Source organism: Rattus norvegicus, chromosome 11, assembly GCF_021556685.1.
Source record: "Rattus norvegicus strain SHRSP/BbbUtx chromosome 11, alternate assembly SHRSP_T2T, whole genome shotgun sequence".
Lineage (NCBI taxonomy): Eukaryota > Metazoa > Chordata > Mammalia > Rodentia > Muridae > Rattus > Rattus norvegicus.
This window is the reverse complement of record NC_141544.1, coordinates 83,238,550-83,262,753: the sequence shown is the minus strand read 5'-3', so window position 1 is coordinate 83,262,753 and position 24,204 is coordinate 83,238,550. Positions and strand designations below refer to the sequence as shown.

Genomic DNA, 24,204 nt, shown 5'->3' with positions numbered 1-24,204 from the left:
CTGGAGGGATGGCTCAGCAAATAAGAGCTCTGGCTGCTCTTCCAGAGGACCTGGGTTCAACTCCTATTACCCATAGGGGAGATCACAACTGTCTGTAACTCTGGCTCCAGGGGATTTGACAGTCACCTTCCTTGGGCTTCCACAGGTACTGCATACGTACAAGCAGTGCAGACACATGCTGTCGGCAAAACCCCATACACACACAATAATAAAAAACAATTTGAAAAGAACACAGAAAGAGCACATGTCTGGGTACATGAACATATTCACATACATATACACAGTCAGTTTCCACATCCCACAAACAGGCTGGATTACAAAGATGAGGTATACACTGCTGATGTGTACATCAGAGGTTCATGGCTAAAGTGTTTGGTTAGAATACTGCACTAACATTTCAGAGCTTCTCTGGTAAAAAAAAAATCCCATTAAAAAAAGACATTCAAAATAAGCACATTCTTCTAACAGTAAAGACTCTTCCCACTTTTTTTATTTTGACATCATGATAGTTCCATAAATTTAAAGTGGAAGATAGCTGTTCAATAAAAGCCATTTCATATATATAATATACATAAGTTATTTTAAAAGTCTGTCATATAACAGATTGATTTGGTGCTACCAAAAACTTACGATACAAATAAATGACTACAAAGGAAACCATCACTAAACTAAGACACACGGGAACAACGTTGCATTTCAGGGGGAAAAAAACCCAAATAATTTCTATCATGTTAAAGGAATCACGTTCATTTGTCATTGTGTGCATAATCATATTCCTTTAAAGCAGACTCCTCAGAACCTTTAAATTTAAAAATGTTCAGGTATAAGTCTTTCTGTACATTCAAAAACAATCATATTCTGATTACATACAATGCTTTCATCGTGCAAAAAAAGCCTTAGTCAATTGTTTTCTAAGGTCTAACGTCAAATGAACCAATATCAGCCATTTACTGAGCAAGCTGTCAGTCAGAGAAGTCCAGAGATCAAGCTGCTGAGATGCCCTTCCTGCCACAATACGGCTACTACTAGCTCTGGTTCCTTCGTGTGTTAGAACTAGCAGCTGTCAAAGTAAGAATTCAGTGCTGCAGCAGATGACAGACTACTTGAGAAGAGTCCCTCACGTCCAATAGCCTTTGCCATCCTATAATACAATTTTCACACCTCTATGTGTATAGGCAGAGAAAGTAGGAAATCAGAGCAGGCTAAGCCAGGAATATAAATGACAAAGGGACACTAAGATAGCCATGGTATTAAAATCCTCGTCTGAAGCCTGCACAGCACCAAAACAGCAGGGCAGGTACCAGTGCAACTTTAACCTGGTCGTTTATTTCAGTGTGGATGGGAATGGGGGAAACCAGATTGGATGAAAAGATTTTATTCCTTTCAAGCACAAAGAAAATCAACAGGAATTTTAAAGGTCATTGATCAGAAAATGAACAATACCTCTTAGAAACCTCAATTAGCCAAAACAAGCTAAAGATAAATGCTTAAAAAAATCTTTCAGCCTAAATATTTATCCATCTACATATCCCACTTTATGAATAGGCTTTAGATTAAAAGAAGAAAAAACATCAAACTACCCCCAAACATTTTATAAGAGGTACCACCATCTAGAAGTGACAAAAATAAATAGTTTCCCCCATATTATTTAATCTCTAAAGCATAAAAAGCTATATAACATCTTATACAAATTAACCAGTGTTCTTACAAAAGTAAAGCAGTTTTGGACTACTAACATTACACTGTATTTGTGGTGAAATATGAGGCACAAGAATATATGCATTAATTAGGCATTTTCCATCTACTCAGTCTCTATGGTCTTAATTCTTGGCAATATATAACTGGTGTGTATTTTGGTACATAGTCACGAGTCGTAGAGAACAAGAAGCAGTGTGGTATAAGTAACAAGGTTTGTATTTGACAACGACTGCACTGATGAACACGTTTATGAACTTTGTGATTTGTGCTGCAGATGGTCGCCTGCAGTAGATCCTGCAAAGATAAAGGGAGGAAGAAAGTCAGTACCTTGCCATTATGGTTTGAATATGACATGCCCACAGGATCATGTGCTGAGGGCTTGATCTACTTGAGAGGCACTAAAAACTCTAGGTGGTAGAGCTACCCCAGTGGCCCTCCATGCTCACCATGATGCTCTCTGCCTCACTACAGACCCACAGTGAGAGACCTGAGCACACGTGGACTGAAACCTCAGCCCCTGTGAGGCCCTCTGCCCCAATCCTCCTCTTAGGTTGCTTCCTCCGGTATTTATCAAAGCAAAACCAAAGCACCCCAAAGACACGATCAACCCTGAGATGAAATGCCTACATTAAAAACTTCCCCTGGCATGGTAATATGCAAATAGAAAACAACAAACCAGTATGTATGTTTGATGTAGGCTAAATTAGACTAATTTCAAAGGATCTAGAAATACTACTAAATATTCTAAAAGTAGGAATATCTTGTGTAGACAGAGTGAATGGGACAGTGTGAGAATCACAGGAGAAAAGTTAAGTGTTACAGCTCCAGTTATCTGATACTCAACAAATTCACTTCAACTGATAACTGTAAAATACTGACTTCAGACTCTACACACTTCTCCATTTATGGAAACAAATAAACAGGGATGGAGCAAAAAGAAGGGAGCAGAGGGAAAAGAGGGAGGAGGAGATTAAGGGAAGCAGTGAGTTTTACTGAACATAGGAGCTTTGGAGGCTGGTTAAGAAGACCCCATGAGTAGACGAGAAAAAACCTGTCTTACGCCTTACTGCACAGTTCCCAGCCTTATGTATAGTTCTGAGGCCATGACAGTTAAACTCTTATGTGAGAGTACTTTAATTCCCACTTCAGAAGACTAAGAAACTGGCTAATACAAAACTTTATACTCTACTTACCTGGGGAAACACATCTATATATACAGTTTATGGAGTTCAATGTCTTAGAGGCAGAGATGAACAAAAAATCAGTTATGTATTTCAGGAGTTATTTATTAAGCACAGATTAGTGCACCCCTCAGACCTCATCACAGAAGCTTCTTATACAGCAGAGACTGCCTAATACAGAGACTCCCAATTGGTTAATGTGCAGAGTAAGTGGTCATGGATGCTTAGCCAAGATTCCCCCAAGCCCTAGCAGGGGAGCTCCTGGCAGCTCATGGCTACTGGGGGAGAGTCAGTTTTCTTCAGAGATGTGGGCCCTGATTTGCCCATGCTCCAGGGGATGGCACCACACCTATGCACACGCAGGCAGCAGTCGCTGGATTCAGTGGGTTAAGAGAACATTATAGGAGATGTGGTTGGAAGTGATCTGAGAGGAGTTAAGACTTGGGGAGTGGGCATGACCAAAATACATGTAAAATTCTCAAATAACAAAGAAAAATATTTTTTCTGGAAAAAAAAAAGGTATTAAGAGAAGGGGAGAGATTTTTTTTCCCTTTACTCTTTATCATTGTGTTGAATTGGGTAAATAAATTTCAGCAGCAAATGAGGAATGTTCCTAATTTATCACCATACTCTAAGAGCTGCTAGCAAAAGGGAAAGTCTGAATCCAGCAGATGAGAAGTTACTTGAGTACTTGGGGTGGGGTGGGACCAAACACTTCAGGGCAATTAGGAGACAGTATGTTAGTGAGTGGTCTACCACTGGAGCATACCCCGGTCCATAGTTTTGATCAATTAAAATAGAGGAAGACTTAACAATTACTAGGATGAAGCTTACTCAAGTTAAATATTATAATCTAACACTATAATGAGATAACTTACTATCTCATATCATCAAATTATTATTTCACAGTATGCATGCAAATATAACAACTATTTATTTGAACCAGTTTAGGCCCCAAGGATAAATCATACTGCCACACACACAAAAAAAAATCAGCGTACAAGTATAAAATATATGTAGTGACTATACATTCCATCTCCCACAGTGGAGTAGAATAACCACTGCATTTTTGAGACAGGCCTTGCTCTATAGGCCAGGCTAGTGCTGGATTACAGATGTACACTACTGTACCTGGCTCACCTTTGTTAAGCACAATAGCTGAACAAAAATGGGGGCTGGGGTATACACGTCAGTGGTAGACATATACAAGGCCCTGGGTTTGATCCTTTACCTCAAAATCAAATGAAAGAAAATATAGTTCCTGAGAGTACCATGTGTTAGGCTTCGGGAAATAATTGTCTTAGACTTAAAAAATAGAAAAAAATAACGAAAGAGAAGTTGGACATGACGGTGGGTGCCTGAAGCCCCAGCACTCGGAGCGGAGGGAGGTGGAATGAAGTTCTTATAGGCTACACAGCGTGGCTTTATCTCAATTTAAATAAAAAAAGGAAAAAGAAAAAGGAAATCAAAATTCAAAATAACTGTATAGAACATGCGGTATAGAAATGTCATGGTGGCTCGTGTTTTCCATGCCAGTTCTTGGGCGGCTGAGACAGGAGAACTGCTGTGATTTCTAGTCCGTGTTATGGTATAATACCATCTCACCAAAACCAAAACCCACATTAAAAAAAACAAAAACAAAAACAAAAAGTATATGTGAAGTTTAATCTTCAGCTGCAAAAACAAACAACAGAAAAACGGGTAAAAAGTTTTAAGCTTTAATTTAGATTTTCTTGTTAAATAAAATATGACTTCATACAATCAAACCAAATATCCTTACTTAAAACTAAAGGACGAGAAAAAACAAAACAACAATCCACTATATAGCATATGGTCTTATTAAATTAATTTTAGGCAATTTATTTTGAAACTGGTCCCAAGGATGAAATTGTAGAAACACCGACACAATAAAGTAAATTAGCAAAATGTCCTGAGGGATTTTCCAGAAGTTTAAGCAGAGTGAACTATCTCAGGCACAGAGAAGCACAGCCCCAGGGACACTGTTAAGACATCTGACCTTGATTTGACTCTTCAATATTCATGCTGTCTGCATCTGCAGTCTCTGACATTTCTTCATCTTCGTCATCATCATGTAGGTCTTTTGAAATTAACTGTCTGGCTAATTTAATATTCAGTCCTTCGTTGTAATGAAGCTTCCTTTTCATTTCAAACTGCCGCTTCTTTTCTATAAAAGATTTTAAAGCTTAGAAGGTCTCACTTAAATGTTTCTATCAGCTAACAACTGGTCTTGTGTGGCAGTCAGGTAGTTTGTAATAAGACCATACAGTCTGCAAAATCTAAAATATTTACCTTATAAAAACTTGTGCTGGTTCTACTTTATTTAAATGACTCAAGTATACATCTCAATCAATGAACAGGACTGGATAAAACCATTAGAAATTTTGGGAGAGGGGTTGGGGATTTGGCTCAGTGGTAGAGCTCTTGCCTAGCAAGCGCAAGGCCCTGGGTTCGGTCCCCAGCTCCGAAAAAAAAGAAAAAGAAAAAAAAAAAAGAAATTTTGGGAGAAAAATTTAAAGACAGAAGAAAACTCTCCAGTAATAGTTGAATGGGAAGCAAAAGGTAAATCATAATCGTTTGTATGAAGAATGCACACAGCCCACAGACATATACACAATACAAACAAGATGCAACAACTAGCAGTGGGTAATTCTGGGCCAAGAGTTCTGAGTAATGTACTTGCAGTCCGATGCACCATCCCCCTGTACCCCAGGGTACTTTATGCAGCCCAGGATGACCTACATCTCCCAGTGCTTCCGCCTCCCAAATGCTAATTAATATTACAGGAATGCACCAGGGCTGGAACATGGTGGAAGGGGGTTGTCCTCTGCCCTCCACTGGAGCATGCACACACATTGGGGCACAGAATGAATAATGTGCAAACAGATGAAACAGGCCTACATGCCGCTTCACTAAGAAACAATCCTCACGATTAAAAAACTGCCATGACTTAGAAACATAATTAGTAGCAATTCAGCACAACTGCTACATTGTACTAAAATAACTTTATGGCTCAATGGTTAAGGGCACTGACAGAGGTCCTGAGTTCAATTCTGGGCAACCATATGGCGACTCATCACCATCTATAAAGGGATCTGATGCCCTCTTCTAACATGCAGATGTACATGCAGAGAGAATACTCATACATAAAAAATATATAAATTTCTAAAAAAAATGAAGAAATACAAAAGGATTCTAAGATTTGAATCCAAGCACCCATCTAAAAAGCCAAACACCCAGTATCAGGCACATGCACTTTCTTTGAAACAAGAAATAAAGGGACTGGAAGGATGGCTCATATAATTTTGTGAAGTGATTTCCTACTGGTAGAATTACTAAATCACACAGAAGTTACGTATAAAACACACACATAAAAAGCACTTGGCAGCCTCTTGCAGAGGATCTAGGTTGAGTTCCCAGCACCCACGTTTGAGCTCACAGCCATCGCTTACTTCAGAGAAGCATGAGTTTGATCTCCAGCACCAAATACACGAGTCACAGTGTTGCACATCTGTAACCAGGGAGGCTGTCATAAGCTCAGCCTAATCAGTCTGTCCCAGTCCCAGTAAGAAATCCTCTCAAAACATAAGGCGGACAGCTCCTGAGGAGTGACACTTCCCCAGACACACGAAATGTGCACACACAACCTATGAAATCTGATTTCACAGAAAGCTGACACAAGTCATTTCAATCTCTCTTTTTTAAAAAACAGGTTTCACACATCCCAAGCTAGCCTCAAATATTCAAGGGAGCCAAAGATGACCTTGGCGTCTGACCCTTTCTTCTGCCTCACGCTGAGCTTAGAGCATGGGCCACTGGGCCCACGTTATGCAGTGCCATGGATGGAATTCATGGCTTCTTGAATGTTAGGCAAGTAGTATTATAACAACTGAGTCATTCCCAATCCCATAATCCTTTGATTATTAATATTCACTTTGCAATTAAACAACATAATACAACATTATGCAATAAATAAAAGCACAGGTTTTTATGAAACCCAACAAGGCTATTAATTTTCTTTTTTGTATTTGTGCAGTAAAATTTTAAAAAGGCACATGTCCTGATTCCTGCAAGTTCCCACTCTGTGCAGATTCATAACATCTGTATAATTTAGTAATTCTACCAGTAGGAAATCACTTCATAAAATTATATTAATAGGCCAAAGTTACCCCTGCAGGTTGACTCGTGGAGCTACAAATTGATGGATAATTACCCTTAATGAGAACTAATAAGTAAGTCAATAAAATCCCATCCTTAACAGATAAAAGTTGGGGGAGAATAATGTGGAAAACACTAGAGACAACTTTTATTGAACACCCCCTTCCCCCTTCAGTGGCCGCTGTGCTGTCAGGTCTCGCTAATGCTGACAATGGGCTTGGGCTGAGAACCTGTCAAACAAGCTCAGAGTGCTACCCAGGTGTTCTATCGCTGAGCTACAAGCTTTTGATTATTTCCTTTTAAAAGAGAACAGGACAACTATGGGTAAGTCATCCCTCAGTACCTGAGGGATTGGCTCCTGGACACTATGGATGTTCAAATACTTCCTGTATAAGGTATAGTATGTGCAAATAACCTACACACAGGATGTATTTGTTCAGTCATTTCTAGGTTAAATTCTATGTAAATAGTTGCTATGCTATATTATTAGGGAATAATGACAAGAAAAATATGTCCATCATTGACACATGGACTCATTTTTCTTCCCTCAATATTTCTAAACCATTGTTGCCTGAACCTACAGGTTCAATACCTACAGATACTAATCAACTGGGTATTTTATATACTTGTAAAGATATTTTTTGGTCAGGCAGTGGTGGCACTTGACTTTAATCCCAGCACGCAGGATGCAGAGGCAGGTGGATGTCTGAGTTCTAGTCACAGAGCGAGTTCGTATGTGTGCACACACAAGCCTGTGCAAGTGCCCGAGGCTAGAGGTATCAGCAGCTGTGACCCATATGACATGGATTGTGAGATCTGAACCCAGGTCTCCCAGAAAAGGACTCTGACCTAATTTTATCTTAAAAAGATAATACATTCACATGGCTCAAAAAGTATAAAAAACAGCAAGATAGAACATATTCCTGTATGAGCAGTATTCCATGTAAACAAAGTCTGCATAAGCAGCAGTGTCTTAGCTATGCATGTTCTGTCTGACCACAAGAGCCTCTTCATCCTGTAATGAGAACTTCCCTAGCTTTTCTTCGAAGACTCGGTGTTCCACAAGACTATACAGATTTCATCCTATATTTTACCATCTTGTTTCACTGGATAAATTTCCTTGTTTTTGTTTGTTTTGTTTTGTTTTCTTCAACACAGGGTCTCAAGTGCTCAGGATGACCCTAATCAAGAACGAGGGTGAACTTCTGATTTTCCTGCTTCCATGTCTCTAGGCGGAGATTCTAGACAACATAGTTTATTTGAAGCTGGGGCTCAAATTCAGGGCTCTGTGCATGCTAGGTAAGCATTTTCCCAACCGAACTTAATCTCCAGCCATGCATTACTACCTTAAAACAGAAAAGGCACAAGCAGCAAGACAATCTACCCACTTGAAGATCATTCAAATACTAAATGATACTAAAAAGCATTAATTTTATAAGTATTTACCAAATATCTACATTTTATCAGTCACTAAAAAATACAAAGAAAGGGATATTTGCAGAATACTTGGAATATGGTTACTATATTAAGTCCAAGTCCTTCAAATCAGGGGAGAAATACTATTATATAAGAAACTCACATTCAGTCCTCAGCTCCAAAAAAAAAAAAAAAAAAAAAAAAAAAGAAACTCACATGTGTAGAATCTATTTTCTATTGTTTCCTACTTTCCTGCCCACTACTTCCCCAATATGAAAGTAATTTTTCAATCTTCCAAATAAAAATGGCTAGCATCACTCTAAGAGCAGCTGAATGAGTAACCTACCTCGCTCTTCAGGGGAGAGGTCATTGTCTTCCTCTCCACTGCTTTCTTGTTCCCGAGTCCGAAACTTTGGCTCGGAGCCCTCAGCAGCAGCTAACCTACACAGTATTTAGGAAGATATTAGAAACTGAGACACTCAATCTAGTTAGATGACTCATTCAACTTGAGTCATGATAACATCCCCACGATCAACAGCCTAGCTCTAATTGATAAGACGACATGAGAAAAAGTAGGAAGGGATGCAGAGACAGTGAACAGTAAGGACAGCAGAGTGGGTGCGAGGAATCAATGAACAGCAGTAACTTATATTTGCTGCTCTCACACCTTTACCATGCAGGTAGTAGGATATTTACCAATAGCACCATCACACAGGGAAAAACAGATTCAAGTTTTCAGGTAATCTTCACCTTCCCACTTCCTGTGTGCATTGATACTAACTGCACACTGTAATTTAGTTAAGGGCTGGGGATCTTACTCGGTGGTAGAGCACGTATTTAACATGCAACTCTGGGTTCAATTATAAGTAAACCCCCAAAACCAAGATAGGTTTAGCCCTTCACTTACAAATGTACAGGCAGCACACTATCAAATGTCTTGACATGGAAAACTAAAACTCCCTATGGGAAATGCATACTTACTTTTTCGCTAAGATCTCTGGAGTCATGACTTCATTGCCTTCTGAATCACTACAGACATCTTCATCATCACCTATCATACTAGGACAAGAAACATGTTGCTATTAACAAGCACATTACTAAAATGGATACATAAAAGAAAACTGAATAGCTAGAAAATCGATTGGAAATACAATTGTACTATTTAATTAAAATTACAATTTATTTAGAGATTTGATGTCATCTTTGAAATTTAACTTTAAAACACTTTCTACTCAATATACATAGTTAGAGACATAGCATTGGGCTGGGACTATAACTCAGTGGAGTGGCAGGAGTCCTTGCCTGACTGCATAAGGTCCTAGAGTTCAATCCCCAGCAATAAAAAGAAAGTAAGTTTAACAAGAGGGGGTAAAAAATAAAGAAAGAAAAAGAAAGAAAGGAAGGAAGGAAGACAATCCCAAAGTACCGAAAACTCAAATTATCTACAGAAAAATAAACTAAAAATGCAAATTTTTGTATCCAATGAGAAAAATAGACAAATAATGCAAAATAACCCTTTTGTTGGTCTTAGTATTATTTTTCGAAGAACTGTCTTGCTATGTAGCCTGTCTGGCCTCAACTTCGTGATGACTGGAATTACAATTGTGCACTGAGAATATTGAGATGGTTTTAGAATTTGTGTTTATGTATGACCATTAAGAAAGAAACGGTCTACATGGACATACACTAGGAAAAATAAACTTAGATCCTGTGGAGGTTAATTCTGACTGCCAACTTCACTGGATTAAGAAATGCATAGAAAACAGAGCCAAGTGACACCCCCCTCCCGCCTCCTAAGAGCTTCCTGGGCAGGATGCAGGACTAATCCGTACACGCAGTGACAGAATCCGGAGTGCTCACTGCACGCTCACTTCTCTTTCCTCTGCTGAGATTTCTGGTGGGCTTATGTGCAGTTTTGTCATATTCCTCTGACTGTCTCACTAAACAGCTGATACACTAATGAATCTACGGGAGAAAAGAAAAGGAAAGAAAAAGTGCCCAGAGAATTAGCCAAGCACAGTTATTGGTGTGTCTGTGATTGCACTCCCAGAGTATCTGATCAAATCAACAGATTCATTCCTTGCCGGATTCAGGATGGCATTCTTAGAAACTTGTGCAAGGAAGAAGGTAGGACCTAGTTGAAGAAAAAAGGTCAGTGAACTCCACTGATTTGTTTCTTGTTTTTAAAGAAAGAACATGCAACTGATGAGTGGGGAGGTGGGGGATCTGGGAGGACTTAAGGGAGAGATTATGATCAAAATAAATGGAATTCTCAAAAAACAAAAATATTTTTAAAAATTCTAGGGGCTGAGGATTTAGCTCATTGGTAGAGCACTTACCTAGGAAGCGCAAGGCCCTGGGTTCGGTCCCCAGCTCCGAAAAAAAGAACCAAAAAAAAAAAAAAAAAAAAAAAAAAATTCTCTACCACACAACATTCCCTCTGTGATGGTGTTCTACCCCAAAGTCATGGGGTCAGGCAACCATGGACAGACACCATGAACCTTTGAAACCATAAGTCAAGAAAAGTAGAAATCCTTCTCATGTTTTTGGTGTCAGGAACTTGGTCACAACAATATAAAAGCAAACTAATACAGGCCCTAAAGCCCTAATTAATAAGATTTAAAGGTTAATCATCTTTCCTACAAATAGCTAATAAAAACTTTGCTCTCAATTTTCAAGCCACTGAAGGAATTTTATGCAGAACTCAACTACATATAAACAAGAACCTGCCGGTTTATACATTTATCCATGGAAATGTGAACTAAACCCAAGAACATTTAGGATCTGAGTAGAGCAGGGTATAAGAAATATAATTTTTTTACTTTTTAAAAAGATTTATTTTTTAAGTATGAGGACACTGTAGCTGTCTTCAGATACACCAAGAGAGGGCATCAGATCATATATTACAGACTGTTGTGAGCCACCATGTGGTTGCTGGGAATTGAACCCAGGACTTCTGGAAGAGCAGTAGTCAATGGTCTTAACTATTGAGCTATCTCTCCAGCCCATTTTTTGACTTTTGTAGTACTGTTCAACAGAAAAGTCTAGGTTACAAATGAATTGTATGCACATATTAGAGAATATAAACTAATATGTACACTAACAGCATGAGACTCTTAGTTTAACATGATCTTTTCATAAAAAGTATTTTTGTTATTGTTAAATAAAATGTTTTAAAACAAAACCAATCTCACGCAAGCTATGATAAAAGCTAACTGATAAAAGCTGATTTTCTTTAATAAGAAAGTCCTGACTCTGCATTCTGGTTTGATAAAGGGTTTGAGACATGTATCTCAATCACTCTGTAATGAATGGGAAAAGGGTAGAACACTTCACTTATTCCTTCCTCAAAGTTCATTACTATTTAGTTCCATTATCTGTATCTTCTGTTTCACTTTCTTTCTGGCAAGGACATTAGCATTTTTATGTGTATTTGCACGTTTTTACTAGCATCGCACTGTCCCATTAATTGAAAAGATAGCCTTTTTTGTTGATGTAACTCACACCCGACCTTCACAAAGCCCCTGGTAACATATGAAGTGGGCGTGGTCATATAACTCCAGGACCACAGATGTAGGCGGGAGATCAGAAAATCACAATCATCCTCAGCTACACAGCAAATGCAAGGCTAGCCTGGGCTTCATGATATCCTGCCCACAAAATCTCCACTAAGTGTCCTACCTCTTTAGAGTCTGTCCTGTCTCGTGGTGTCCATGAGTACACTATTTTTACCTCTTGCTTACTGCTCTACAGTATCACTTCATGATTATTTTTAACTGGACAGAGGGGCTCATGCCCTTAGCATGAAGGAGGAGGATGCTAGAGGACTACAAGGACTTCAAGGAAAGCTTGGGCTTGACAGTGAATTCCAGACCAGCCCAAACTAAGTGTGATCAGATCTCAAAATAAATAAAAAAGAAAAATCCTGAGACTTAACATAAATCAGAACTACATACAGCATCAATAAAAATAAGAACACAAAACTGCCTATTACATAGCTTCCCCCTCACCCCTTTTTAAACAAAGAAAGCCTCGCTTTCTACTTGGGGAACTAAAAACCTCAACTTCCTTTCAAAAAGACAAAACTTGGAGCTGGAAAGACGGCTCAGCAGTCAAAAGCACTTGCTGCTCACCAGGGCCTGAGACCTGAGACCGGTCAGCACTCAACCAAGCAGCTCACGCCATCTCTACTCCACGTGACCTGACTTTGGCTTGTAGCCTTCTCAGGCACCTTCATACATGATAACATACATAACAGCAATGGGAAAAAAGGGAGGGACATTGGTGTGTATCAGCAGCTGACAACCATCTAGGTGCAGTAAATACTCACTACAGCAACAATGTAATGATGTGAAGTTACACATTATTAGCAAAAATGTATTCAGGCAGACCATTAACTAGCACTCTGGTAAGAAAGTAAGAGAGATCTGAAGTATCTGTTACTTAGTATCAATATGCAAATGAACTGGCCACAAGAGAAAGGGTGTCTGTGTCACACACTTGTGGTATGGAGTGTCTGGCTCGTCTATCTTCATCAAGCCGTAGTCTTTGTCAGCTGGATGATATGTTGCCAGGATGTTCATTTCATCCCACTTCTGAGACTTTTTACTGAAATTAAGAAAAAAAGAGAGGCATTTAGTATCCATATTACATACATTTAGTATCCAAAGTTACATAATTTCTATCAGATCCTCCAAACACTATTATGCTATGATGCTATGACATACTTAGATTAACTTACTACAAAAATAAAAACAATTGAAATATCTTACTGTCCTATCTTAATAGTTACGTGCTTTTACACACACATACACACACATACGCATACACGAGCACACACAGAGATACAGTGTCTCATTCTGTAGGAGTGGCTGACCCAGAACTTGCTATGTAGAAAAGTCTGGCCTTCAACTCATTGAGCTGTCTGCCTCTGCTGGAATAACAGGTATACAACACCATACCCTGCTATGAAATTTTCCTTAATAAAGAAAACCTTACTAAATTCAGATACTGCTAAGATCACAAAAATTAGAGATGGGTTAGGTTTTTTGTTTGTTTTTTGTTTTCTTTTATCAGAATAAATCACTTTATTTTAACTCAGTCGCAATAGTTAGTTCAAGGAAGCCAAACACTTGCCCAGTACCCAACACTACAAGGCTCAGTAAACATCTACAGTTAGATCTCTTTCACGGCCATTCTGAAGCAATGGAGCTGTTAGAAATAAGGGTCCACACGTGTAACTATCACTTATATAGAACCAAGTTTACATTTCTCCAGCTTGAATTTCTTGATTAGATTAAACCATTTGCAATCCTTCACTGCCGCAGCACCTCATTGAAGCCCTCACAGAGCTTGACATCGCTCTGGTTCTGAGCACACTCCAGAAAGTGCTTGATCTCTAGAGAGCAAGGGCCATGAGACTGCTGGTCCTGCAGCGGGGCGCCCTGAGGCTCCTGAGAAGTGATGTCAGGCTTCGCAGGCTCAGCATTAGCCCCTCTGCTGAAGCCCCCAGTGATGGTGTGACCCAGGGTGTGTCCACTGCAGAGCCCACAGCCACACTGGCTGCAGTGGAAGCCATCTGGGCCGTAAGACCTGGCTGCTGAGGGGCAGCAGCAGGTGAGCCAACTGCAGATGGGGCAGCGGCTGCGGCTGGAGGCTGAGCTGCAGCTGCTCTTCTGGGAGAAGCCCTCACCTGAGGGGCCCGGCTGGCTGGAGGAGTCACCCGGGAAGTGGGCCTTCGGCTTCCACGCAGCATCCTAACTGCTTGCAGTCTCAGTGTTCAGAGAAGACAAACTACCTTTGTTTTATTTTAAAAAGTTTTGAGACAGTGTTTCTGTGTGGCCCTGGCTGTCCTGGAACTGAAGAGATCTGCCTGCCTCTGCCTCCTGAGCACTTGAATTAAAAGTGTGGGCCAATCACACCTGGCTTATAGCTTGTTTTTTTAATCTACAAAATAACTTTGCTAAGAAATAGCATGTTCAGGTTTACTTAAATGGAAATAGATGTGACTCGGGGATATCTTGTTACTATCCACTCAATAAAGTCATGTAGCTCGTGTGCTCCGTTTTCGGAATCCTTTAGGCATTTCCATGTATTAATTCCACACATATTTAACAGTAAGACCCAGGCCCTGGCAACCATCATCCTCTTTTTCTGGGAATCTGACTACTCTAGGTACTTCATTTAAATGGAATCATACAATGTTTATCCTGGCTTAGTTCACTTAAGACAGTGTCTTAAAGGTCTGTCTATGGTGTAGCATGTGCCAAAATCTTTTTTTCTAAGGCCAGTTAGGAGTTAAGCTAACTAAACATTTAGAGTGCAACTTTTCAGTCTCACCCTTAATTTCTTTAATAGGTATAAACTGGCACAGATACTCACAAGTAAGTTTGAAACTACAGCTCAGAATCTCTTCACTCAGGAAAGTCAAAATCTTACAAGCTTGTAATAAACCAAAATGTGACACATGACCTTTAGGCATAGAAAAACAGTTCAAATGCTTTGTTATTACGAATCCAGCTCATATGGAGATTTATCTGAATTTTCAGCAAAGAAATTAAAATGCCACCAATACTCATTTAATCGGGTTAGAGCTGAGTTAGCTGGGTATGCAGAACTTGATTTAACAGTACTCGTCTTCTCAGACAGCTAACCAACCTATCACGTTATTTTATTTTTTTGGTTTTCTGTGTAACAGCCCTATCTGTCCTGGAACTCACTTTGTAGACTAGGCTAGCCTCAAACTCACAGAGACCCACCTGCTTCTGCCTCCTGAGTGCTGCTGGGATTACCAGGCATGTGCGCTACATTAATAGTGACCTCAGGACAGAAAAACAAGAGATTTCAGTGTTATCCTAGTCCTACAATAAGACTGTCCACAAACAACCTCAGTAATAGTCCTTATGGAGTTGCTGATGTGATGTGTCAACTGATGTGATGTCCATGAAACAAACTACAAAACAGCATGCAAATACAAAGTTTATGATGGGGAACAGGGTTCAAGAGATAACCCTGTAATTACAAGCACTTGTTCTTGTGAAGGACTCAAGTTTAGTTCCCGTCATCCACATGGTGGCTCACAACCATCTCTAACTCCAGCTCCAGAGGATTCAATGCAGTCTCCTGGCCTCCAAGAATACTGTATGCAGTACACACAAGTACACACACAAAATAAAAATGCTTAAGATTTTAAAATCTAGGGGTTGGGGATTTAGCTCAGTGGTAGAGCGCTTGCCTAGGAAGCGCAAGGCCCTGGGTTCGATCCCCAGCTCCGAAAAAAAGAACAACAAAAAAAAAAAAAAAAAAAAGATTTTAAAATCTAAAATTTTGGGTTAAAAGTTCTAAAACAAGGTTTCACTTAGCATAGTAAAGAACTGCGTTTAGAAAGTAAGTTTCCATTGCTTTTATGCTGGCGGATCTTTTATTATTATTACTGCACATATATATATATATATATATATATAAATAAAATGTGGGGGGGGCTAATGTGTGGGGTCAGAGGACAAGCTGAAGAAGTCAGTTCTCTCATTCCATCTTTATGTGAGAACAAGGGATGGGGAACTGCTTTCACTCTGAGCCATCTCCAGTTTAAGAACAGAAATTTTAAAAACAAACTGACTTTCTATTTCTAGGTAAATCTACATTTTCAGAAATTTTATTTTGCTGAAAAGCTAGATACGTACAAATTTCTGTTTAGAAATCATTAGATAGGGCTGGAGAGATGGCTCAGAGGTTAAAAGCACGGACTGCTCTTCCAGAGGTCCTGAGTTCAATTCCCAGCAACCACGTGGTGGCTCACAACCATCTGTCATGGGATCTGATGCCCTCTTCTGGTGTGTCTGAAGACAGCTATGGTGTACTCACATACATGACATAAATAAATCTTAAAAAAAAAAAAAAGAAATCATTAGATATTATTTGCTTAGGAAGCAAATAATTCAGCCTGTTTATAGACAAATTCCAAGGAAGCTCATAGTAAAGAATAAGTCGGAGGTAGCTCAGGGGTTAAGGGCGCTTGCTGGCCTTCCAGAGAACCCAGGTTCTACTCCTAGCACTCACATGGCAGCTCACACCCAAAACTCCAGGTTCAGGTGATCCAAGCCCTTCTTGTGGGCTCCAGACACCAGGCACACATGTAGTGCACAGATATACATACAGGGAAAATATCAATACACTTGAAAAACAAAAATGAAAAAATCTAAAATAATTTTAATTAAAAAAATTAAAGTAGAAAAACAATCGAGTACTATAATAAAAAAGTAATTCATTTATGCTTTTAGAGCAAGCTCCAGGGATCCTTCCCGTCTCCATCTCAACTATGAATACAGGCACATGCCACTATGCCTTTTTACATGAGAGCTGGGAGTGTAGGAGATGGCGCTGTTAAGTCTAGCTACCTGAACTCAATGCCTAGAACCCATTTAAAAAGAAACAGTCGCAGGTGTCTGTAACTCCTTTACTGACAGATGGAAGGAGAATCTCCTGAAGCAGAAACAAGAGCAACTGACCCTACACTTCGAAAGGTGAAAGGTAAGAAAGAATGAACTCCTGAAAACTGTGGGATCAGCAGGTGCATGCTCCAGTGTGAGCATGTGTTCTCCCTCCCACCACACAAAACTTAGTGGATATTTGGAGTTTAAAGGGTGTATCTAATATGAGGGAAGAAAAATCAACACTGTAAATTTTTGTGAGATAATGACAAAACAAAAAATGTAGAACACAAATTATATTTTCTTTAAAAAATTTAAGTGGGGGTTGGGGATTTAGCTCAGCGGTAGAGCACTTGCCTAGCAAGCGCAAGGCCCTGGGTTCAGTCCCCAGCTCCAGAAAAAAACAAAAAAACAAACAAACAAAAAAAAACCAAAAACTGCTTGGGTTGGGGATTTAGCTCAGTGGTAGAACGCCTGCCTAGGAAGCGCAAGGCCCTGGGTTCGGTCCCCAGCTCTGAAAAAATGAACAAAAAAAAAAAAAAAAAAAAAAAAAAAAAAAACTCATGTCTGGAGAGTTTAAGTGACTTATCTATTTTTCCATGCATTGGTGTGTGTGTGTGTCTGTGTGTGTGTGTGAATATATATATATATATATATATATATATATATATATATATATATACATGCGCCATGTATGTGTGTGTGAGGGTGTCAGATCACCTGGAACTGGAGTTAGTCGTGAACTGCTATGTGCATGTGCTGGGAATTGAACCTAGGCTCTCTGGAATAGCAGCCAGTGCTCTTAACCACAGAGCCTCCCTCTAGCCCCAAATTACATTTTCTTAAATTTAAGAATAAAATTTAGTAAGTATAATACTAGTACCCTAAACCATTAATAACTTGAATTTTTCACATTTTCGCTCTACTCTGTATCTTAAATGATATATAAATATAAAGTAGTATATTTAAAAGCACATCTGTACTGTATATAAGCTATATACACTGTATCATAAGATACTTCCCCGGAGCTGGGGACTGAACCCAGGGCCTTGTGTTTGCTATGCAAGCGCTCTACCACTGAGCTAAATCCTCAACCCATTCTTTTTGCCTTCTTAATAACTGAATATGATAGAAGTTAACTAATGTTAGGTATTTAGATGTAATCTAACACATTTATGACAGGCAGAAATATATTCATATATGCTACTTGCTGATGATTTTAGGATAACTTGCTATAATAGCCTTCTTTTCAGAAGGGTTCTTACTATGCTATTCACACTGCTCTTAAACTTACAGATTCAAGTAGCCGTCCTGTGTTAGCCTCCCAGACAGCTGCAATTCGAGGTAGGTGGCCATTATTATATTTGGCATCCAAAATATTTTATATCAACACCACGTATAATGCCACCAATAATTATCAAAACATGGCTGGGTATTTTTCCTTTCCAACTGCGGAGTATAAAGCAGTATGTAAAGCTCTTCTGCACTTATCCCTCGCTATCTAATAACATGGCAACTACTTACTTTACACGACTGAACTGTTTACATCCTTTGCACAGCAAATGCAAGTTCTTCAGATTAAGAAAAGCAAAGCACATTACACATAAAAGTTGAATTTACCTAATCTATAACTACAATATATCTGAATTTTAACTTTTTCCTGTTTTGTATTTATTATGTTCTACTTTAAATGAAATTTAAAGTCCTACATATTCAAAGTTATACTAACCTTCATTTCCTCAGTACAAACTAAAGGGAAAAGAAATCCTAGAAATGTTCACGTTCAAATCCAAGAAAGATTATCTTCAAAATGGGGAAGCAGGGCACAAAAATTAAGAATACAGGCTACTAAATTGCTAATTCTTAGGTAGAAAGCAAATGAAGAGAAGAAACTGTCAATAGAGACAATGTACCTGGACATTAGCATCCCTAACATTTTAATGTAATTAGTGGCAGAGTAACAAAACCCAAGGAGCAAACATGAATTCAATTAAAATATCATCATGAACTACACGACACTATCATCTGGGTCACAAACTCCAGACAAAAATAAGGGTACCAGGAAATGACAGATCTGCTGTGATAGCTACCACACTTGCTGATTTGATTTCAGTTCACCCTGGGATGACAGGTTTGCAGACTGTTTAAATCTTGTCCTGGGCAGTCACTTCTGACTTTCACTTTGTTGGTTCAATGTTGCCATCTCAAGGGCCTCCCAGTACTTTTTGCTGCTTCTCCTGGCATATTTGATACTTTTGGCTGTGCTCAGAGTGGCCGGCCAAGTTTTGCTTCAAAGTATTAACTTTAATTTCCTACTTCAATAAACAATTGTCTTTTTAAATAAAGATTCAAGGGCTGGAGATATGGCTCAGGACTGCTCTCCTAAAGGTCCTGAATTCAAATCCCAGCAACCACATGGTGGCTTACAACCCTCTTCTGGTATATCTGAAGACAGCTGCAGTGTACTTGTATATGATAAATAAATAAATCTTTAAATAAAGATTCAAGACTTTGAAGTCTGAAATCACAATTAAAATTAAACCAAACTTAACAATAAAGCAAACAAATGATAACTTTTAGGAAATAACCTTTTTATTTTAATTGGCTTTGACTTTTAACACTCCACATTCTTGAACAGACAGAGACAATATTAGAGCATAGTTGTATCTTAAATTATATCAGTGGAATTCAAGCATCTTGGGAAGAGGGGTGTGTGTGTGTGTGTGTGTGTGTGTGTGTGTGTGTGTGTGTCACACAGCCAGACTGGCCTTGAACTGGCTATGTAGCTAAGGATGACCCTGAACGTTCATATCTCCTTACCCCCCAAGTGCTGAGATTATATGTGAGGGCCACTGTCCTCCCTCAGGCACAGTTTTTGTTTTTTTGTTTTTTTTAATTTTTTGGATTATCTGTGGAACACCCCTGGCTGTCCTAGAACTCACTCTGCAGACCAGGCTGACCTCTAACTCACAGAGATCCACCTGTCTCTGTCTCTGGAATGCCGGGACTAAAAGTGTGCACCACTATGCCCAGCTTCAAGCACAATTTTTAAAAGTTGAATTTACCTGATCTACAACTATAATAGAATCTGGTTAGCAAACTCTGATGTAGACTATATAAACTAACCTGAGAGGTATAAAAAAATTAGATGTCTAAATTTTGTATAACAAGACAGTTAAGAATAAAGTACTGGGCTCAGTATTTTGACTCGTTGAAGACTTATACTACGGTACAGGTACACACATAAATCACTGGCAGCCAGACTAATAAAATCAGTGAGTAGTACAGACAGGATTCAGATTAAGCACTAAACTACAATTTCTAAGACAGAATTTAGTAACATTTAACATATTTCTGATAACTGCAAACAAACATTTTCACTCCAAATCTAAAATATACCTTAAAATGGATAGCATTTTATAATCAGTTTGCAACTTTTTTCTTTTTCTGGTGACAGTATCTTAGAATCTTAGAAGCAAAGGGCGATGTTTTCAATGAACAGCACATGCATCACTCAAGATGCTAGGCTATGACCTCGTAGGATGTACATTTCACGGGCAGTATCCTGAAACAGCCATGAGAAATCCACAATCATAGGAGAGAACAACGGCTTTTGAAAGTGTTGAGAGTGGGCACCAGGCTGCAATGTGTAACTGCCCAAATATGGTTTGTGGAATCTTTTGTTTGTTTGTTCATTCATTTGTTTAAGACTGGGTAGCTCTGGCTGTCCTGGAACTTCCTCTGCAGACCAGGCTGACCTTGAACTCAGAGATCTACCTGCCTCTGCCTCTTGAAAACTGGGGTTAAAGGTATGCACCACTACACCTAGCTTGAGTCTATCTTTTTTTTTTTTTTTTTGTCCTTTTTTTTTTTTTTTCCGGAGCTGAGAACCGAACCCAGGGCCTAGCGTTCTACCACTGAGCTAAATCCCCAACCCTGAGTCTATCTATTTTTAATTAACCCCCTAAAACTAATACTTGACAAATGTCATCTGAGAAAACTACTCAGTGGACCTGACATTATCAGTGCAATCAGAAGAAGAAAACAGCATATGTTAAAGATTGGCATGTGCCTGCTTCTTTTTATCTCTAGAGGTCAAGGTGGGGGAACTGCAATTTCAAGGGTATCCTGGGTTATATAGTAAGATATTTTTTAATGCAATAAATCACTAAAAACAAACACATCTCCAAATAATTTGTACCTGTGTGTATGGGGTTGTGGGGAAGAACCACCCTAGGTGTAAGTCCTTGCCTTCCTTGTTTGAGACTGCATCCTATCTTTTTCCAGATGTGCTGGGCGAGCTGAAGCTCAAGCTTCTGTGGATTCAAGGATTCTCCTGTCTCTGCCTCCCATCACCCTGTGTAACCACTGGGATTACAGATGTGCACGCTATCCTCTGGTTTTACATGGGTTCTCTATTTAAACCTAGGTCCTCACACATGGCCAGCAAGTGCTTTACCGAATTCTGAGCCATCTTCCTCAGCTCCTCCGTTCAGGTTTAAGTACTACAACCAACAGTATGCATGAAAGTATGAACTATGAAGATAGATTGGAAGTGTTTCAATTTTTCCTTTAGAAAGCTCTCTGTAAATAATCACTACAGACAGTATCTCCAGTAAGAGCAGGCAGGAGAGAGAGAACAAAGAAGCAACTACATTGTATAGATAAATCCTATTTACAGGTTTTCTATTTGGGAATTTCCTTATTGGAATCCTTCTATAATCTTAACATCATTACTGAAGGGAGTTTAGTGGATGCTCAAAGACATCAGGGGGTAGGAGAATTTTTAACTATCCGCAGGGAACATGTTGCCAGCTGGGGCCAAACATGGCGAGGCCCTGCTTGCTGTTTTTGGCTCTCACATTATTAAAAGTGTTCTTTGACTTTTCTGTTATAACTATTAACATACATTCCGGAACTCCTTGTACAAAAGGATGAGTTTCATTGACCTTTTGATACATGAACATCACATACTTTATACAGTGTGTGTCTTCCTTTCCCTTCCCTTTCCATGTTGAGGATCAAACCCGAGGACTTGTATATGCAACTATATGTATACAATAATGTAGTTTTATTGCTATAATTTCTTTGTTTTACCATTTTTCAATAGTTGATTATGGAAAAGCTTATCTTTTACCAGTTGGGACCATACACACATCATGAACTTCAATGAACTATGTTTGATGGGGCCTGCTGAACTTGGGCTACAACTACAGTCAAGGCAGTCGGTCAACTAGCTTATAAAATCCTTTTTAAGTGAATCTGTCCTGCCAGGAACTCTTTCAGAAGGAGCAATTTATCTAGTGGAGTCAGTCTCATTTAGTGGTATGGGGGGTGGGGGGTAAATCTTGGGCAAGCATGGGAGTCAGAGATCTAACTGATAGAACAGTGCTCTAGATCATAGAGCATCAAATCTGAGGATGTGAGTTAAGGGTGCTGAGAACTGAGATATTTGATAGTTGGACAAGTCAATGAGGACCTATCCTGCTGCTTGACAGTCAAGCTGTGGTGAGCGAGTGCCTTCTGGACTTCCTGCTACTATGCTGTGGCATTCAGTTTTCCCATGACCCACAACCTGTCAAAGCACTTTAAAGCAGCTTATTCCAAGTACAGCTTGGAAAACTATGAAGGCACGCAGTTCTCTTCAAACTCAAAGAATGGGGGGAGGTGGTGTTGCTGGACAATGCTAAATCCTTTCCCTGTCTCTGCGGGACACAATTCTAAGTTGAATCCACAAAAGGGGTTTTCTCCAAATTTCCCATAAAATTGTTTCCAGCTAGTTACTCTTAAAATTCCAAATTAGATCCTTAATATAGGAGTGCCCTACTTCTAAAAGTCTAAGACTTCACAGCATTCTCACTGCTACCTCCACGGACTTCAGTAATCTTTCTTAAGCCTTGTTTCTGAATGCAAGAGTTCCTATTATAATTTTAGTAACTTAGACTATTCGAGGCCCCCTTAGAGTCTGACCCGGTGGTATAATTAGTTATACCCTAGACGCTGTACTACTGTCACACTATTTTCATTGAGCACTGAAGCCTGGGTAGTTTTCTCTGTAGCCAGAACACCTCTCTGTTTTTTCAGGCTGGAATATCTTTCCATTATACAAATGTACCATAATTAATATTTCACCAGTTCTCACTAATGGACCTTGGGCGGTTTCCAGGTATTTACTAATACACACAATGCTTTACGTCAATATCTCAAGTTGCTTCTCGCTGAAGAACTGCGTTTAGATATGCAAAACAGGACCCAAAACTAGATAGAAAGCACCCAAACCTCTAGCTCCAGGTACAAAAATATTTAGCAACAGTAACTTTCCATTAAATGCAGATGACTGATTTTAAAATTTTGGTTTCATTTAGTGCAGAGATAATGACAGACCAGGAACTGAGAGACGAACGCAGTAAAGTGCTTAATGGAGAAATAAATGTGTTTGTGCTTCTGGTTGTTTTTTTAAAGTGTTGATCTCATTAGCCTGAACCTAGATTGAAATTGAAGGGCAAAAAAGAAACTCCTTTGCCTTAGAATTTTAGCTACCTTGGCTTAGGCTAGGGGCATAATAAAAGCTTAACAGTTAAAGCTTTGAAACTTCAATCTGATTCCTTAGCGTTCCGAAGGACACGAAGTTCAAAAGCCAGGCTTAAAATGTGCGTGTACTTAGAAAATAAACGAGACAAACGCCACCGCCTCTGGCGGCTCCGGTCCCACTCCACCCCGCGGCCGGAGGGGCAAGGCTAAGGCCGGCTCCCCGTAGCCGCCTGTCAGCCGGGAAGGCGAGGCTTCCAGGCCGGCCTCCCGGCTCTCACCTCAGCTCCTCTTCGACGGTCCGGCGGGGCTGTTCGGCCGAGGCCACCACCGAGGAAGTCGTAGAGGTCTTGTTCTTCAGGATTCCCTTGATGGGCCGGTGCGAGGCCGTCGAGGCCGCCATTGCCGGTCGCTCCGGCTGCTGGCTCAGGGTCGCTGCTGGCGTGGGGTCCCGGAGGAGAAGGGGTGGGCACTGCAGAGACCCTCCAGGCAGCCGTGGAGCCCAGGCCGGGCTAAAGCAGTCGCACCTGCTGTCGCGGAAACCACTACCAGCGTCTCCCGCACGACACAATGACCGCAACGCCACAGCTGACGCCGCGCGGCGGGCGGCCCTTCGCCGCCGGCAGAGCAGCCCGCGGCCCGCGGAGGAGGCCGGCCTAGTGGCCCAGCGCGGGAGCGACGCGGATGCCAAAGCCAAGCCCGGCCCGCCCTCTCGCGATATCTAGAGCGGGGCGGGGCGAGAACAAAGCCGGCCTTCTTGCCCCGCCCCTTCCCGC

General features: G+C 40.1%; 1 protein-coding gene and 1 pseudogene across 1 annotated transcript; both read right to left on the bottom strand.

The window, feature by feature from the left end:
- Nucleotides 1-462: 462 nt before the first annotated feature.
- Ppp1r2 (protein phosphatase 1, regulatory (inhibitor) subunit 2) lies at nucleotides 463-23,965 on the bottom strand. Its single transcript, NM_138823.3, is given in 6 exon segments — nucleotides 463-1,992; nucleotides 4,897-5,064; nucleotides 8,818-8,912; nucleotides 9,453-9,530; nucleotides 12,972-13,079; nucleotides 23,710-23,965. Coding segments are annotated over 6 exon segments (618 nt in total). The 5' UTR covers nucleotides 23,832-23,965; the 3' UTR covers nucleotides 463-1,945.
- Nucleotides 13,774-14,230, bottom strand: Chchd2l2-ps3 (coiled-coil-helix-coiled-coil-helix domain containing protein 2-like 2, pseudogene 3; annotated as a pseudogene).
- Nucleotides 23,966-24,204: the final 239 nt, after the last annotated feature.